The 17836-nt window shown below is 39.3% G+C and overlaps 1 protein-coding gene across 2 annotated transcripts in view; it reads right to left on the minus strand.

Annotated features, from left to right (window-relative positions):
- Positions 1-1257: 1257 nt before the first annotated feature.
- Nfkbiz (NFKB inhibitor zeta) overlaps positions 1258-17836 on the minus strand; it is a 33288-nt gene continuing 16709 nt past the window's right edge. The window contains exons 1-12 of one of the 2 annotated variants that reach the window (XM_078044314.1): positions 12932-17692; positions 10625-10761; positions 10080-10110; positions 9869-9960; positions 8866-9665; positions 7957-8062; positions 7440-7586; positions 7191-7254; positions 6552-6721; positions 5500-5610; positions 5205-5372; positions 1258-2600 (exon numbers count right to left, since the gene is read on the minus strand). In XM_078044314.1, coding sequence (XP_077900440.1) covers positions 2547-2600; positions 5205-5372; positions 5500-5610; positions 6552-6721; positions 7191-7254; positions 7440-7586; positions 7957-8062; positions 8866-9665; positions 9869-9960; positions 10080-10110; positions 10625-10761; positions 12932-13220 — 2169 coding nt within the window. In that variant the 5' untranslated portion in view covers positions 13221-17692 and the 3' untranslated portion in view covers positions 1258-2546. Of the gene's footprint in view, positions 2601-5204; positions 5373-5499; positions 5611-6551; positions 6722-7190; positions 7255-7439; positions 7587-7956; positions 8063-8865; positions 9666-9868; positions 9961-10079; positions 10111-10624; positions 10762-12931; positions 17693-17836 lie in introns of those variants that run through there. The other variant, XM_021733068.3, reaches the window with a different exon arrangement.

Genomic DNA, 17836 nt, shown 5'->3' on the forward strand with positions numbered 1-17836 from the left:
AACATGATACCCATAATATTATCAGTTAGAGGTGGAACACAAGATAAAACTGATTTACTGTCCTAGATCCTAACCAAACTATACTGAAATCAACTGCTGATCCCACAAAACACTATGCCTTGGTTCATGCTATCTTGTTCGACTTGCTTCTCCTTCCTACAAACATTCAAGTCAACCATCCTAAAGATCTAGCACAAATGTTCTGTCGGAATTAAAAACCAGACAGAACATTTGAATCCTCCCCATTCAGTTGTAATTCCTCTTCTGAATCTCTATAATTACTTCTTCCTTTTGTTACACTCCTTAATAGCAACAAAGTCCTAGTTGACCTAATAAAGTGCATACCATCTCTCACATAAGCACCTTAAAACTAAGAAATGTCTTAGATCTTGACCTCATATTATCAACCATACATCTGTGAACACACACACAAATTTCCTTGCCAGGCATTGATTCAATTGATTAATTATGAGAGGATTTGGGATTAAGAGAGAACATATAAGTTCACTTGGGAAAAGCTCACCGTACAGCTATGTTCAGTGGGCATCTATCATTTCTATAGTTCTGGTTATCAGGTTGTAATTGCAAAGCAAATTATTCTTTGGATTTCATTATATGAAAGAAAGTTTATCTAATGTACAGAAATAATACAAAAGTAGATTCTCAGACTGTAAATTGTGGTTTTTCTAGAGTGTGTGAAAACTTTGATATACATAACATTTGTGGCCATATGCTTATGTACATTTTTCCAGGGAAAGAATCTATATCCTTCATATTCTCAAGTTAAAAAGAATTAGATTATATGTGCAGTAATTGTGATGACTGATGCTGACAGGTGTGTTTGTCCTCCCACATGTTGAAATGTCATGCTGGGAAAGGGAAGAACCTCATGTACTACTGCTCCCAGATGTAACCCTCTCACAGTGATACTGGTAATCCCCAAACTGTTTTTCATGTGTTCACTGCTCTCACTGGCTTTTTGGGTTTTTGAACCATATAAGCTTCTGAATAATCACAGTATCTATTAAACTTCCATGATATTTTCAGAACTTAATAAATATCTACTAATGATGAGGGTTTTGTTGTTGTTGTTGTTGTTAAATCTTACATACCTTTAGAAACATGTTCTCAAAAGTTGAAATTAAAATATATTAAGTAATTTAAAGGTATTTATATTAGTCATTAATAGTATTTTCCTGCCTACAGAAATATAAATAAGACAGTAGGAAAAGAAAATGCATATCCTTAAGACAAACATTCATGTATTAATGTTTATTTAAAATCATGCAAGCGTTTTTCGTATTTTTTACAGATGTCAAGTGACTATACCTAACTTTTGTCCACAAGACATACTGAGTCAAACAATATGATTAATCCTAATGGTATCTTTTTTAAAAGAATGTAAGTACTAAGCTACAAAGACAATAAGTCAATTATCAGACTTATCTTTTTTAAAATAAGATTTTTTTTAATGAGTCAAATTTATCACAAAGAATTAGGAAACAATTAAAGCCAAATGTGTTCCTCAGGGCATGCCAGAGGTAAGCAAAATGTTAACAGAATCAAAATTACTAAAAAATAAAGTTTTCTTCTGAATAATATAAACATCATGGCACATTATCATTATTTGACAATAGAAAAGAGGAAGATATGTTTCTATATTGACTTTTTTTGTTTCTATAAAGATTAAGAACAAAAATTTCAATAGCTCATGTAAAATTATAAATTCTAGAAGGTGAGCCATCAAGAGCTTCTCTTCAAAAGCATGCAATAATATACAAATAAAGTGTCTCATTTCAATGCATAAGAAGCATATTAACAAATTAAACATGGCTCTTTCCGCCCCACATTTGCTTCATCTACAAAGACTTTAGCTAGGAACAACACTCCTTTTTAAAAGTAAATACACTTGTTTATTAATTCAATTATTTATTTCTACTTTATTGATTAACATTTCAAATATCCATGTTACTGGTCAAATATGTACAATATTTCTAAAAACAAAAATAACAGTTATATACAGTTTGCAAAGATCAAATCCTAACCATAGATGCCTTCCATCTAGTCCAATGACTAGAGACACACCAACACCAATAACAATGACAGGTAGTGCATCAGACTATAAGAAGCCTCAACACTATATCCAGATTTTTCCCCCCTTTCAAATTCTTTCATTTTTCTTAAAGAAATGTTTAAAATTTACCTGCCTGGAACCAGTAATGGCTACATAAGTGATGCCTTATGCCACAAACCAGTTTTCTTCTACCCAAAAACTACTGTTAATTGAAGGCAATTTTACCATTCAGATCAAATTCAGATGTCTAGATCCCAGATACCTGGGTATGAAATATGTAAATCTGCCAAGAGAAATTAGACATTTTTCTTCTTTGTGTTAATATAACCCACTATATAATAGTGAACTAAATATGTTTGTTTCATAGAAACAACTTACATTTGCCGATACAGGGCAAATGGTCTATGTACAGATACATTAGGACTGCCTAACTGACAGTGAGTGTTGCTGACCAGGCTCCAGGTCAGTGGAGCTAATATGGTGGCGCTCTCTGCTGAACAGACTTCCCCTTCAGGATACGTCGAATCTGCAAGAGAAATAAATAGGATTTGTGAGGTTTACTGTTGAGGGTCACGTGTATATTTTATTCAGAGTTTAATTCCTTTCTTATATACTCTATAGCATTCCTTAAAAAAATGTGCAAAATATTATGCTAAGTGAAGTTTGCCAATCCCTAAAAAACAAATGTCGAATGTCTTCTCTGATATAAGGGGGGTGACTCAAAATGGGATAGGGAGGAAGAGCATGAGAAGAAGATTACCACTAAATAGGGAAGAGAGGTGGGAGGGAAAAAGAGGGAGAAGAGGAGTTGCACGGAAGATGGAAGGAGACCCTCATCGTTATACAGAATACATGTATGATGTTGTGAGGAGAAAAAAAAAATGAAGTGTGTCACATTAGATTGGATAGAGAGAAATGATGGGAGGGGAGGGGAGGAGTAGGGGGGATCGGAAGGGCAGCAGAACAGAATAGACATTATAATTGATGTATGTATATAGGTGACTCTATGACCAGTGTGACTCTACAATCTGTACAATTCGAAAAATGAGAAATTATACCCTAATGATTCAAATGTATGAATTGCCAAGATCATTGTAATGTCATGTGTAGCTAATAAAAAAAAAAGAAGAAGAAATATGCAAAATATCTGTCATGATTAAAGTGACTTAAAGAGCTGGGGTTGTGGCTCAGTGATAGAGCACTTGCCTAGAACATGTCAAGGTACTGGGTTGGATTCTCAGTACCACATATAAACACATAAAATAAAGGTCCATCAATAAGTTAGAAAGACATTTAAAAAAAAGATTAAAGTGACTTAAAAAATGCAACTCCTTTTAAAGCTTATTTAAGAACTCCTATAGTGATCTTTGAGTGCAAGACAAATCAAACATCTCCACTAAAAAGTATCTGAAAAATTGGGGGCTGGGGTTGTGGCTCAGTGGTAGAGTGCTTGCCTAGCATGCATGAGGTACTGGGTTTGGTCTTCAGTACCACATAGAAATAAAATAAAGATACTGTGTCCACCTAAAGCTAAAAAGTAATGATTAAAAATTTGTTTTAATTATCTGAAAAATAAATTATATGAAGTTGAAAATCTACAGCTAAAATAGAATATTTCCTCACAAATTTAGAATTGTTATTTATGAAGATATTTAATTATGACTGTAAGATATATTAAAATATCTCAGTTATACTGAAGCCAGCCTCAACAAGTTATAGTACTTAACAATAGCAAAGTATAAACTACCTAATAAAATGCATGCCATGTCTCCCTTAGCACCCTTCAAGTCAAAACAGCTGTCATGATATCAAAGTGTTCAATAAAGCATCTACACATAATTTTATGGATCACATGAAAGTCCTCAGGCTCATTCAGAGGCTAGTGATTTGATTTTAGTGATTTGGTCTATTAAACCGATTATCTGTCTTTCAACCCCAACAAATTAGAAGTAACAATTTAGAAGAATGACAACTGGGATAGGGGATTTAACTGATAGTCTGACAATAAAAGCAAGAGGAAAGATCTCTCCACTCCCCAACAAACATAATGCAAAAGCAAAAAAGAGAGTAATCTAAGAACATTTTTAAGGAAGCAAATGAGCCTCCACACTTCAATGCTCCCTGGGAGCACTGTTATGTGAGTGCACACCACAATAGTAAAAGGCAGAGCAAATCCTGGGCTTAGCACTCTGATGTGCACTAGTTAATGATTATTCCTGTCCTCAGAACCTCTCTAAATACCAACTTTCACAGCTGAATATACTACAAAGTATTTGTAGATATTAAGTGATTTACATAAAATCTGCTACAGACTATAGAGATTCTAACTTACAGAGGGGTTATGGTATCATTATGGTCATAATGACAACCAGAAATCAAAAAAAGTTAAATTGCATTTCATATATCTTATTTTAATTAATAATGTGATGAACTACCCAACTCACCCTCATTTCCCACACGAGAAGATTTCCATCAAAAATCTTTTAATTTCTTAAAGGAGTGAGTTCTTATTATCTAGAAATCCACTCATGCAATTATTCAATCCCCAGTGATAATATAAACCACACTTGATGAGTAAAGCACAATTTTGTTTATAAAATTCTAGTTTATACTATGTTCTGTTACATTATAGCCTTTCCACTTCTTATTGCAATATCACTTGAATAGAAATAATTGTAACAGGTGGTGCTCACTGAACACTTATTATATGCCTGAGACTATCCTGAACACTCTACAGATGTGAACTCATTTAATGCCACAATATTTGAAGGCTCATAGCTATAAAACTAAGAATCTCTTGCCTTGATAACTATAGGAACCTTAGTACCTCCTCTTTCATCAGCTTCCAAATCTTGAACCATTCTGAACTTATACTAAAACCAAGATTATATCAGGGAAAAGAAAAAAGGAGACTATCTCACCTGATCTGACCACTTTATGGATAAACCCTCAAATTTCTTACCCTTCCTTTGGAAACAAAATTATTAACTCCAAAGTGTCATACTGACTACTGAGAGACAAGGACACTGCCTACCCAAGGAGCACCAGCTGGCCTCCACCTGAACAACCTCATCCATCTCCTTTTGTTTCAGACCAGAGTGCCTGAAGGTATTTCCTCTTCCTCCCTCACCTGTTCTCCCACAGGGCCATCAGGAACCAAATGCACTGGCTGTTCATTCTCCAAGTTCCGGGTACTTGGGTCGGCTCCCTTCCTCATCAACAGGCGGACAGCATCCAACTGTGTCACCCGATACTGTAGGCTGGCAGCAACATGGAGCGCAGTGTTTCCATTATAAGCCTGAAGACAAAGAAATGAAATAACTCACATCAGGAAGGGGAACTTTCATGAAAAGAGCCTGAAAACTTGAAGAAGGTGTGACAAAGGTCACTTCAACTCAGGTGTTACTGAAGGTTTCTAAAAGCACCTTTGTATTCACAAAAGACAGGCAACCAGGCAACTCCAAAAAGAGGCGAATGAGTTCCAGATTTGCTTCTTCGGCTGCCAAATGCAGTGCTGTGCGGCCACTTTTACGGTCCTTGTCAAAGACAAGAGGAGAAAAAAAATGAAAATTCAGATACCAAGGCTTGGAATACACTTCTTATCCTGTCTCTCAAATGTCTGAATTAGCCTCAGAGACTTAACTTTGAATGTTCTCTTATACACAAAGTCTTCCTGAAACCCAAGCTAAATGGAATCTCATTCCTCCTAAATTTCCTAATAATTTATCTACTTAACTCTCATCACCATCTACCCTTGTATCAAGGGTAGCCATAAAATGTAGAAACATGATACCTTCTTATCATGTATTAGATCAGTAAGCTTTTTACTATATATCATCATTTTTATACTTTGTGGTACCAAGGGCAGCTATCATGAACCATCTCTCTTAGCTTTTCTATTAGTGAACCCCCAAAATGCCCAAATGATTTATGATGTAGGCATTCCCCCACCCCCAAAGCAACTAACAGTGCTTTAGGACACAGGAAATATTTAGTACACAAACTTCCAATTTAAAAAGAACAAAATAGTCACAGCTTAAAAAACAAATGCTTGGAAAGACCAAACAGCTTATTTAACAATAAAATATAAAGGGCTTGTTTAAAAAAAAAAAAAAAAGTTAAGCCCAATCCTACAACAAAGAAACCCCCACCAAAACCACTATCTTTATTGTCATAATATGCAAATGAAAGCCTAAATGACAACATCATTTTCAAGCATTTTTTTTCCTTTCAAAGACTAATTTATTTCACAGCTAAATGATCTTTTTGGATAATAATCCATAGAATACAAGCAGATCAAGAAAGCAAATTAAAGGATCCTTTATAATGTAATCTTCTTAACTATGCATACATTGCTACTCACTCAATTAACTTAAAAACAAGAAAAAAGTTGCTTTCACCTGTACTTGGGAATAAAGTCTTTTGCTACAACCACCTTTCTCCCTGACCTCATCTCAAACCTCTTCTGTGAATTTACCTTTGCTTCCACTGCTGCTCCCATTTGAATCAGACACTTGATGGTGTCAACTAGACTCTTATTCTTCAGTAAAAGCTCCTGAACTTCGGGTGAATGAGGCTGTTGATTTCTCTGGAGCTCATGTACTACAGCATTGTGGGCCAGGACAGCACAATGGAGGGGAGTCAGGCCTAGGAGAAAAGGACAGTAAAGCAGTGGTCAAGCATCTTGTCAATTCTTTGACTGCTCTGCAATTACAAAGCTTGAGGATGACCTCTCAGATTGCCTATCAAGGGGCTTCACAAAAACTAGTAATAAAATCTGAATAGATGCGTTAGTGCTAATTTTACCTAAAGAACATTTTAGTTTTAATTACCTTCCTTCATTCTTAGTATGATACTTAATAATGCTTAGAACTTAAGGGCCCTACTTTCCACATGGTTCTTCCCCCTTTCATCCCTACTCACACTGTGGATTGAACCCAAGTGTGCTATAACTGACTACATCCCCAGCCTTTATATTTTAGGGTCTCACTAAGTTGCTGAGGCTGGTCTTGAACATTTGAAACTCCTGCCTCAGCCTCAGCTGGGATTACATGTGTGTGCTACCACACCCAGCCCTCCATATAGTTCTTAATCCAATAAGGTTTCAATTGCTTACCATCATAGTTAGTTGCCTCAAGATCCACAAACTGATTGCTCCTCACTGCTCCCTTCTGGATTGCCTACAAAATTTTAAAACAGACATCGTTAGCAAAAGAGGAGAACACAAACACTTATCTACTAGAATTCCTAAGAAAAGAATAAATCAACTCAAAACAGATTATTGAAACAAGCAACCTACTTGCAACTTCTAATATCTAAGCCTTATCTCTTTGGCCCTGTGATGGTGGAAGTCACTGTCTCTTACCTGAAGCACCTGGGAGTGGCCCTTCTCAGCACAGACATGCAGAGGTGTTCTTCCCCAGCAGTCGGTGGTATTCACCTGGGCCCCCAGATTTACCAGATCCTGCACAATGAGATGCTGATTGGCAGCCACTGCCACCTGAAAGGCACTCTGTGGACATTCAGAGGAAAAAAAAATATATATTTTCAAGATATAACACTATAACAAAGAATGTGAAACTAAACCGTGGGGAAAACTAAAACCCATACAGAGAAAATAAATCCTATTAACAAACAATCAGACACTGTAAGAAAAACAAGGAAATTAAAATAAGCTTAGGGTGTGGCTTAATATACTCAATCTTTAGTCAATAACTACAAAGTTAACATTAATAATGTCAAGGTTGATGATGGCAAAAAGTCAATATTTCAAAGTTAATATTAACTAAAGTCTCTTGATCTTGAGCTTTGACACAATATACACTTAAGACAGTCATCAATCGCTTCACCATGACCATATCTTTGCCATTTCAGATCCTCACCTGTCCATTGTGCTCCTTAATATCTAGCATGTGAAGCGCATTCATCTTTCTTGCAAGAACATAGGAAAGTGCTCTTCTCCCTTGAGCAACAGCAATATGGAGGAACCTAGGGAATGAGGAAAGAAAAATAGGTGAATTCATCTGATTTCACTAAGTTCATTTAAAAAAAAATCTTTCTCAGCCCTTTTTTTGATATAATAGTGCATTCAAATAAAACATTACAGAGCATAATTGATCTTTTCTGCAAAATGGATGACACATCCAAACTCTAACAGGATAAATTAAGGTAACAGAAATAAGAGAAGACTGCCCAACACCCTGCTGACTGCTTTAAATTATTTTTTAATACTCATAAAAACCCTATGAAGTGGGTATTACTTTTTATACATCAAGAAATAGAGGCAGGGGCTGGGGAGGTAGCTCAGTGGACAGAGTGCTGGCCTCCTATGCACAAAGTTCTGGGTTCAGTCCTCATCACGACATATTAAATAAATGTGCTTAAAATGATTTTTTTTAAAAGTTCTCAAAGAAGAGTCTTAAAAAAATACATAGGTGGGTATTTCAAATAATTTGCCCAAGGTCAAACAGACATCAAGACAGATCAGGATTCAGTCTACAAATCAACTCACCATCTATGCCTAGTCATGATCTGTTTCTGCTCTATAAACATAGTTTTGCTGGCCTTCAAAACCAACTACTCAAAGACACATATATTAAGTAATTATTTTAGCCAAAAAAAAAGCACATCCTTCCTTGAAATATTAGCTATTGAACAGCAGTTTCTACCTAAGTTGTCGTTGGTTAGCCAACCACCAAGCTATAACCTAGTATATTCTAGAAAAATGCTATGCCCACTAGTCTCAACTAGTGTGGCATACCCAATTAAGCACGAGAGAAAAGGATACTCACGTATCACCATCTGCATCCTTTGAAAGAAATTGATCCTGGGAAATGTTTGCCAATTTATTTTCTTCTTGCTCTACTTGCCACTGAAAAAATGACTTCCCTAACTGTGTGGTGTTCATCTGGTTTCCCATAAGGTTTGGGAATGGCAGGGAAGTGTTTAAAGAGGCAGGGCCTGCATCGATCGCCCCCAGGGCCTCGCAGGAACTGTTGGGCATCACACTGAAGTTCTGCAGGTGAGCATCACTTGGTTGCTGCACACTGTGGGGAGTCTGAAGGGGAACAGCAATATTCTCAGATTCCCCATGACCACTTAGAAGGGATACAAAACTTCGGTTTGAGCAGAACTGTGGTTCTTGGCCATCAAAGAGGTTTGATTCATAGTTGGGTGACTGGGAAGTTCTGGAATAAGGACTATATTCCAGAGCTGGGTTGTAGGTATAATGCTGTTGCTGCTGCTGTTGCTGCTGCTGTTGCTGCTGCTCTACATTCTGGTTCTGTGGAGAATACTGGTACAGGGAAGCCTGGTCCATCACTTGTGGGGAGCCACTGACTTGGAATGGTTGATATTTCTGAGGTGGAGAGAAGACCTGCCCTCCATGGAAGTCCTGACACTGCTCTTGGGGAGAGCTCTGAGGTACCACAGGGCTCTTCCAGTTAACTTGAACTGTGTTCAGGGAAACTGGGCTGCATTCATTTTTAATGTTTATAATGTTCTGAAGCAGATCAGCACTGCTGTCTGGTTTGGATTCATTGTGATGAACATCTTCCATGCTCTCACCAGGTGTTGGTGTTTGAGGTGGTGTCTGAAAAGAGAGAAAATTCAACTTGCACACTCACTTCCTTCAAAAAATTTTCCAGAGGCTAGAGGTATAGCTCAACGGTACAGAATCTGGGGTTCAGTCCCCAAAACACACACACACACACACACACACAAATTTTAAATAATAAAATTATTCCAGGAAGGATATTCAAATGGTATTCAGAGGGGAAAAAATGAGATACTTACCAAAAACAGAGCTGACTTTTTGCAGGCTGGTCCATCAGACAGAAAATCAGGTCCTTTCCTTTTCCCACTATATGATACTGTGTTCTTCAATTCTATACCCAAAAAAAGGGGATATGGAACCTGTGATCATTCTACTTTACAAATTTTACCCATTATCACCATTATTTAACTCTACAGCCCCAATAACATTATAAATAGAAATTACTCTTACCTGTGAATTGTTCAATGTTCACACTCTGTGTCTATAAGGAAAAAAAATCCAATTTAGTATATATAAAATGGTTTCCTGCTTAATACACATCAATAAAGACTTATCTCTACCACTCTTTATAGCACACCATAAATCTCTGATATGGCTATTCTATCAATATTTATTTTCTATCTCAATTTCATTCTATTTTTCAACTTCTCCATTTATACTTTCATCTCAGTTCAATTCAGGTCAAGATGAAATTAGTAAGACTCTTTGATTTTTTCCTTTCTATCAAATGTTCCACTTCAATTGAACCCTATTTATTTCCTTGTCCCTAGCTTGCTTTCACTTTCATTCACTAAATTTCTCCTGTACACCCTAGATGCCTGCACTGGATTAAATGATAGAAATACAGCAGTCAACAAGACAAATATACTCTGTCCTGTGAACTTGATCATTTATGAAAAACTTCAAGCGACTTACTGAATCTAGTTTAGTAAAAAATAATAACCCTAACAGACTAATCTCCTTCAACCCCACTCAGAATGAAAACTAGATGCCACCTTAAAATCATCAGCTTGGCCAGAAGTCTTCTGTTTATGACTTCGGATGTGTAGCAGGAGCTCCTTCACCGAGTTCTTCACACGAACACCTTGAAAGGGTCCTCTCTGCTGCCTGCCAACCCCCATATGGGGCTCAACTGTTTAAAGAAAGCAAAACATGTCCCAATTAAACCTCGTCACCAACACAAATCCTAATAATCCCTAAAGTATAGCTACCTGCCTTATGTATAAAGTTCCCAAGAAACAGATTAAAAACCTTTCCAACTCTCTCCGGTCAATGGCCTTGTGTGTCAGTACCCTGCTCTTCTCAAGGGTTCTAGGTTGCTTAATAGTGCTCTGTACTAGGCACCCTAAGCAATGAAAGCTCAGTCAAAAAATGTCCAGGATCCCTGGAGCCAGCAGTGATAAACCCAAGTTAAGTCTGTCTCTAGAATAATTTTTAATTATTCTTGACTTTGGTAAAAAATACTTAGGGGAACAGAGAATAAATGGTGCATTTTTAGCTTTCCAAACCAAAGGCTTTATGTTCACATAGAAATGTAAAAGTCTATTAATTTCCCCTCATCTAAGAAGACACAAAACAAATAAGTACAAAACAACTTCATCCAAAGATCCCAGTGTACAAAAGCCTAACAATTAATAATGCTTATATTGATTTCTTATGATTTCCCTCAATCCAACTGTACTAAGGAAGCTGCTTAAATTTACTAAGTTTAAACACATTTTTCACATACATACTCAGGCTTTCCTTTCATTAAGTGTTTTCAGAATTGCTTACATAGGCCTTCTAAGTAAAAAGAAAATATGCTTGTTAAAACTTCAGAACACACTTTAAAATTTACTCTAGAAGTATAGTATTCTACTTCTGGCCACTACTAAATCATAGCCTCTTAGGAAATGTGATGAAGACAAACGATTCAAAAAGTCAGGAAATGAATAACTGGGTCACCCTGTGAAGAGTGGGTAAAATTAAGAAGATGAGACAAGAAACAATGTATAATTTGAATATATATATATCATACTAAATACATGAGGTAAACAGCTCAAGGATGAGGCAAATTAAATAATCACTTGGGCTTCATTTAAGTTTAGAGATTTCAACAAATACCAGAATTGCCCTAATCTAAAATAACATTCCTGTGTAATGACAGCAGTTAGCAATTGAACGTCACAGGGAGAAAAATGCACTTTCAGGAATCCCCCTAGGCTGTGCGGGAAACCAAGAATTAGGAAAATAAAGTTTCAGCCAGAGGAAGGCCAAAGGTCCTAAGGACCTCAGAAAAGGTCCTTAATACACAAATACACAATTTTCAGATGGGCTACTCTCTTAACATACTGTGGCTTAAATCACTATTTAAATAATTTTAAATGAAAAATAACCTTTTAAAACAAAAAAGAAAAGAAGGATGGCTAACAATAGAAAGCACTGAAAAGAGATGTTCTTTTAAAATCATGCCAATAAGACTTCAACATTTAAGATTATCTAGGTGCTAAATTTTTACTCACAGCGCATCCTGTTTTCCCCCAAATTATGCAACTCGGTTCATAAAGAAAAAAACCGAATTTACAACCGAAGAAAGGAAACAGTCTGCCTTTCTTTGCTAGATAGAGCTTATCCATTTTAAAGCACACAAAAAAACAAGACCACAAAATTCTGGGCAGGCTTCCGAAACTCCCCAACACCACAAACTAAAGGCATAACTTGTGTTGTTTTTCAGACCACCTTCTCCTTACATCTTGATTAAGAGAGGTTTCTGTTCTTTGATGGTCAAGTCCTTTTACTTAAAATTTCCACGCTCAGGAAGAAATAAGTTATGACTTTCAACAGTTCACAAAGCCTTATCCTCTGCCGCACTTGTTTACTAAAATTGCCACAAGAAAATTACACCTACATCAGACTCCCAAACCTCGACATAGTATATTTTTACTCAATAGGGTATGGGGGGGTGCCCAGAGTGAGAGAAGGAGGGAGTGCGCAAGAGAGATCTTAATCTAATATCTTTCATTCTGAAGTCAGTGCTTTACTCGGGGTGCTTCAAACTCCGAGGCCAGGTATACCGCGGCCGGACTTGGCAGAAGGTCAAAGGAGCTAATGGGAAGTAAGGCGCCTGGCTCAGGGCAAGGCATCCAGCAGTCGCCTAATAAGTGAATAATGTGCTTAAGTCCTGCTGCTAAGATAGGCGCAGGGGGGCACCTCACGTCTAGCCAGGGCCCTTCCCATTGGGGCAGTGCTGCCCACCCCTCCCAGGCCTGTGGACTCCAAGCAACCTGGGCGCAGCGGCCGCACCCCGCGGGGCAGGCGGGTACCTTGTAGGCGCTCGGCGCGGGCGCCGCCTCTCGGCCGGGACTCCACGGCCCCGCAGGAGGACACCGAGGATGCGGAGGAGAAGTCGGAGGAGTCGGAGCCGGGCGAGGCGGGCGCCGAGGGCCCCGACGATGAGCAGCCGGCGTCGCAGGCGCCCGGAGCGGCGGCGGGTGGCGACGCGCCGTAGAAGTAGGCCAGGTTGAGCGGGCTGGTCATGAGGCTGCAGTCGCCGGCCGAGTCCAGCAGCCCCTCTCCACCGCGGCTGTCGTCCAGCAGCTTGTCCACGATCATGCTCCTGGGCTCGGCGCTCTGAGCCCCCAACACCTGCGCCACTGGCTCGCTGCGCACGGCTGCCTGCGGCCGCGGTGTAGCTAACCAGGGACTTACGGGCGCGCCGCGGGCTGCCGGGCTATTTAACCGGCCGCCGCGCCCAGCCTTGCCATAGGCGGCGCCGGGGCCTCCTCCCGACCCCTCCTCCGGATGCGCAGTTTCCAGTAAAATGTACAGGATGAGGCAATATGCCCTCCGCCCTCGCCCCGCCCGCCCGGCTCCGCCCAGACCGACCGGTTGTTGTGCAGCCCTTCACCTGGAAATCTCGGCGGAGCGCGGCCTCCGGGCCTCCCGCACCCATACCCTCGCCCCCCATCCAGAGCCAGCCCTGCCCTCGACACGCCGCACTCTGGGCTGGGCCTAATGCTCAGGAAGACGGCGTGCGGCGGCGCAGGGGACTGAGGCCTGCAGGGAGAGGCCGGGAGGCCGCGGTGGGGATCGGTCGGCCTGATTCTGGGAGAGTGGGAAGTCCTGGAAGACGCGAGCCCCGTGCCACCTTTCTGCCCACCGGGGCGCGCTAGCACAAAGAGGTTCTCCACTGCTAGAGTTAAGTGGAGCCTGAGAATACTTTCCCTTCTCAAAATTTAGGAGTTTGCCAGCGTTCTTTTAAACAAGGTCCTACATTCAATCTTTCTGTCCTCAAGTTATCTGGGCTACAACTTCTTTTTTTTTTTTTAATTAGTTGCAGTCCCAGAACAAAAAGCAATGCCCACTGTTTTGTAGCTCTCAATACAATAAAGCCATCTTAGCTAAATGATGTACATACATGTGCCTATGTAAATATGTGAATTTTTTAAACGTCTGTATAGCTTTACATTGTGTTTGATAAACACAGGAATTTGAACCTTTCCTATCTTGAATACTTTTTCCCAATGGGTTTATTACGACTATGTATCGAAGTCCAATTTGAAGGGGGGAAAACATGCTAGTTGTCAGAAGAAAAAGATGCATGATTAAGTCTATCTTTCAAGTACATTATAACTTGTAGGTATGATAAGGTAAGTACACACGTACTATATGAAAAGAAACCGATTATGATTAAATATCACAAAGGAATACAAAGTTCAGTGAGCAGCCTAAAAAGAGAGGCGACTTGTCTGGTAAGAGAGAAGGGAGGTCACAAGGAAAGTTTGTAAAAGCAGTGACATTGCACAGGCCTTAACGGATGGGTGGGATTTCAGCCATAGGGTTTGTAGGAAGAAGGACATCAAGAGCAAAAGAATTAATTCTTTTGGAGTCAGCTAGGACTTTACAGTCACATATAGGACGGTCAAAGGGAAGATGTTGACAAATGTAAAAAATAACTTGTTGCCTTTGGATGGAGCATATCCAGGGACCTACTGAGACACAGAATCAATTTACAGGACTAAAGACTGCAGGCCCAGTGTGAAAAAGGATTGCAATAGACCAGGAGAAAACTGACCTGACCCTAGGCCAGAAACAGTGAGTGGCAAAGAAGAAACCAAATGAAAGCACAGTAGGGCCATATTGCTAGGGCAGAATAAATAGGTCTGACATAGTTGGTAGTGAAGAGCAATGAAAGAGTTCCAATCTCTTGGTGGCTTGAGGCCAGGAACAGGTGAATAGGGATGTAAAGTTCAGATCAAAGGGAAATCAGCAGAAGCACAATGTTTTCTAGGAAGGGGGTAATGACACAATAAACTTGGATTGTAACTTAACATTAATAGGTATCAGACCCTGGAGGGGATCATTACAAAGTAAATATTTCCTTATTTCTCACAAATGTGGCATTACCTGTAACTTGTTACTGCCTCTGCCTCCACCCAATTTTTGGTAATAAATCAGAAACAACTCTCTTAGTGTTTCTGTGGAAAATACAAGGTTGTAGTAATTGCAGTTCCTCAGAAACAAAATCACTTAAAAATGCTCCAGATGAGATGTTAGTATGATGGTTAATTTTATGTGTCAACTTGACTCAGTTAAGGATGCTCAGGCTGCTAGTAAAACATTATTTTTCTGTGTGTCTATGAGGGTGTTTGTTAGCATTAAATCAACAGACTAAAGAAGAAAACCTTACCAACATAGGCAGGTATCATTAATCTATTAAGGGCCAGAATAAAACAAACGGTACAATCTCTTATTGAGCTCAGTTATCTATTTTCTGGTCTCAGACATTAGCACTCCTGATTCTTTGGCCTTGAGACTCCAACGGAGGATTATGTCATCAGATCCCCTGTTACTCAGGCCTTTGGGCTTGTATCAGAACTACATCACAGGCTTTTCTGGTTCAGTTTGCAAACAGCATATGATGAGACTTCCTGGCCTCCATAATAGTGTTAGTTAATCTTTCATCTCTTTGTATCGACATGTATGCCCTATGGGTTCTGTTTCTTTGGAAAACCTAAATACATTGGACTTTGTCAATAAAATCTGTTTGGATTTTTTCCCACTTTAATACACGTATAATAAAGAACTTAAAAGCCCATTCGAATAAATTCTACTTGGTATATAAAAAGTCATTGGGGAACTGGGGTTGTGGCTCAAGTGGTAGAGTGTTTGCCTAGCACGCGTGAGGCATTGGGTTTGATCCTCAGCACCACATAAAAATAAAATAAAATAAAGATATTGTGTCCATCGAAAATGAAAAAATAAATATATATTTTTTAAAATTCAATGGGAGGTCCATCACACCTCTAATTCCAGCTACTCAGGAGGCTAAGGCAAGTCTGAGGCCAGCCTAAGCAGTTTAGCAAATCTCCGTCTCAAAATAAAAAGGGCTGGGATGTGGCTCAGTGCTTGCCTAGCATTTTCAAGATCATGGGTTTGATCACCATTATGAAGAAGAAGAAAACAAAATTCAAACTGAGGTAGAATAGAAGAAATAAGGATATGCAGAAAGGAGAAAAGCAGGGAAGGAAAAAGGGGTTGTAACTTTACATCTAAAAACTCCATGTAGGCCCTTAACTTCACTACTACCAACTCAGGCCTGTCCCCCCCACCCCAGGCCTGAATTCTTAAAAGGTCCACTACATCTTAGAGAGCTGTCTTTGTTAGTTTATAGAATGTTATTTTTAGACTGATTAAAAGAACCCTAGATAAAGACTGATTATTGTTTGGATATGCCATGTTCCCCCAAATCTCCTGTGCTAATGCAGAAGGTGAATGATTGGATTGCGAGAGCTGTACCTAATCAGTCCATCCTACTTTGAATGGACTTACTGGGTGGTAACTATAGTCAGGTCGATGTGTCTGGTGGAGGTGGGTCACTGGGGGTGTGCCCTGGAAGGGTACATCTTCCCTATGGCCCCTTCCACTCTTTCCTTCTCTCTCTCTGTTTCCTGGCTATCATGAGTTGACCAACCTTCTTCGGCCTCACCCTTCCACCATGATGTTCTGCCTCGCCTCGGGCCCAGGGCAATGGAGGTGGCCCAGCATGGACTGAACCTCTGAAGCTATGAGCCAAAATTAACTCTCCTTCCTTTAAATTGTTCCTGACAGATATTTTGGTCACAGTGGTGTCCATGTGCTATTAACTAGGTAATGTCAGCCTGAAGATTCTAAAAAAGATCCAGACCACTGTGACCCACTCTGTGCTCCAAGATCAATCAAAAGAATTGAGTTCATTAAGCTGACATCACCCCTCTTATATGTTTCTCATGATCACCATTTAAGAAGTTTCCTGTAAAAGAAGACACCTAAGACCCCAAAAGTGTGTCTCACTCTTCAGTACCAGCGCTCTCTCCCTTTGAGCACATATCTCACTCTATTATTTGCTTTCTTGAATAAATCTTTACTTGAACCTCTTTTCACACATCCTGAAATTCCTTTCTGGGGTAACTGCCAGGGCTGATTTGAAGTCCCCTTTTCGCTTCTGAAGACCTCCTCAGGCCCCATCTAGTGACAAGAATCATGGTCTCTGGAGAACTTAATATAGTCAATGAATGACTAATGTTTCACAATAAACAAATTTTCCATGAAATACCAAAGCAGTAGTACTGTTTGAGAAGACCACAACCCCCAATTCTCAGAAACTCTCCCCGACATGGTCAGGAATGGGTTTTGTTGACATCGCTGTAAGATGAAAATTTAGATATATTTTGCTTCATTTAAATGTTGAAGTATAAACTTCATTTAGTCTATTAGGTTTAATGATATAACACCCCCATTGTTCTAATCCATTACAGTTGAACATTCACTCTGGGGAAGAAAGCCACCATGTTATGAGAACACCGTCTGGAAAAGTCTACTTAGGGCAATGGCAGCACCAACTTGCCAGTCATTTCAGTGGCTACTCTGAAAGCAGATCCTGGAACTATGCACAGCCTTCAGATGATTCAGTCGATAATATTGTTTGTAATTTCATGAGAAACCTTGAGCCAGAACTCCAGTGCCACTTCCAGATTCCTGGTGCACAAAAACTATTTACAAAAAATAAATAAATAAATAAGAATTTGTCCAAAGTCATCATAGGTGAGGAGAGATTAAAATTCTTATTTCTCTGATGCTGGAGTCTGATCTTTTGCTTTAAAAAGGGAGATTAGACAACTTACTTTCTCAAGGCTCAGATGTACTGTCTATACCTAAAGACACTTAAAAAAACATAAAAATGCCATATC

Source organism: Ictidomys tridecemlineatus, chromosome 3 (genome assembly GCF_052094955.1).
Source record: "Ictidomys tridecemlineatus isolate mIctTri1 chromosome 3, mIctTri1.hap1, whole genome shotgun sequence".
NCBI classification, from domain to species: domain Eukaryota; kingdom Metazoa; phylum Chordata; class Mammalia; order Rodentia; family Sciuridae; genus Ictidomys; species Ictidomys tridecemlineatus.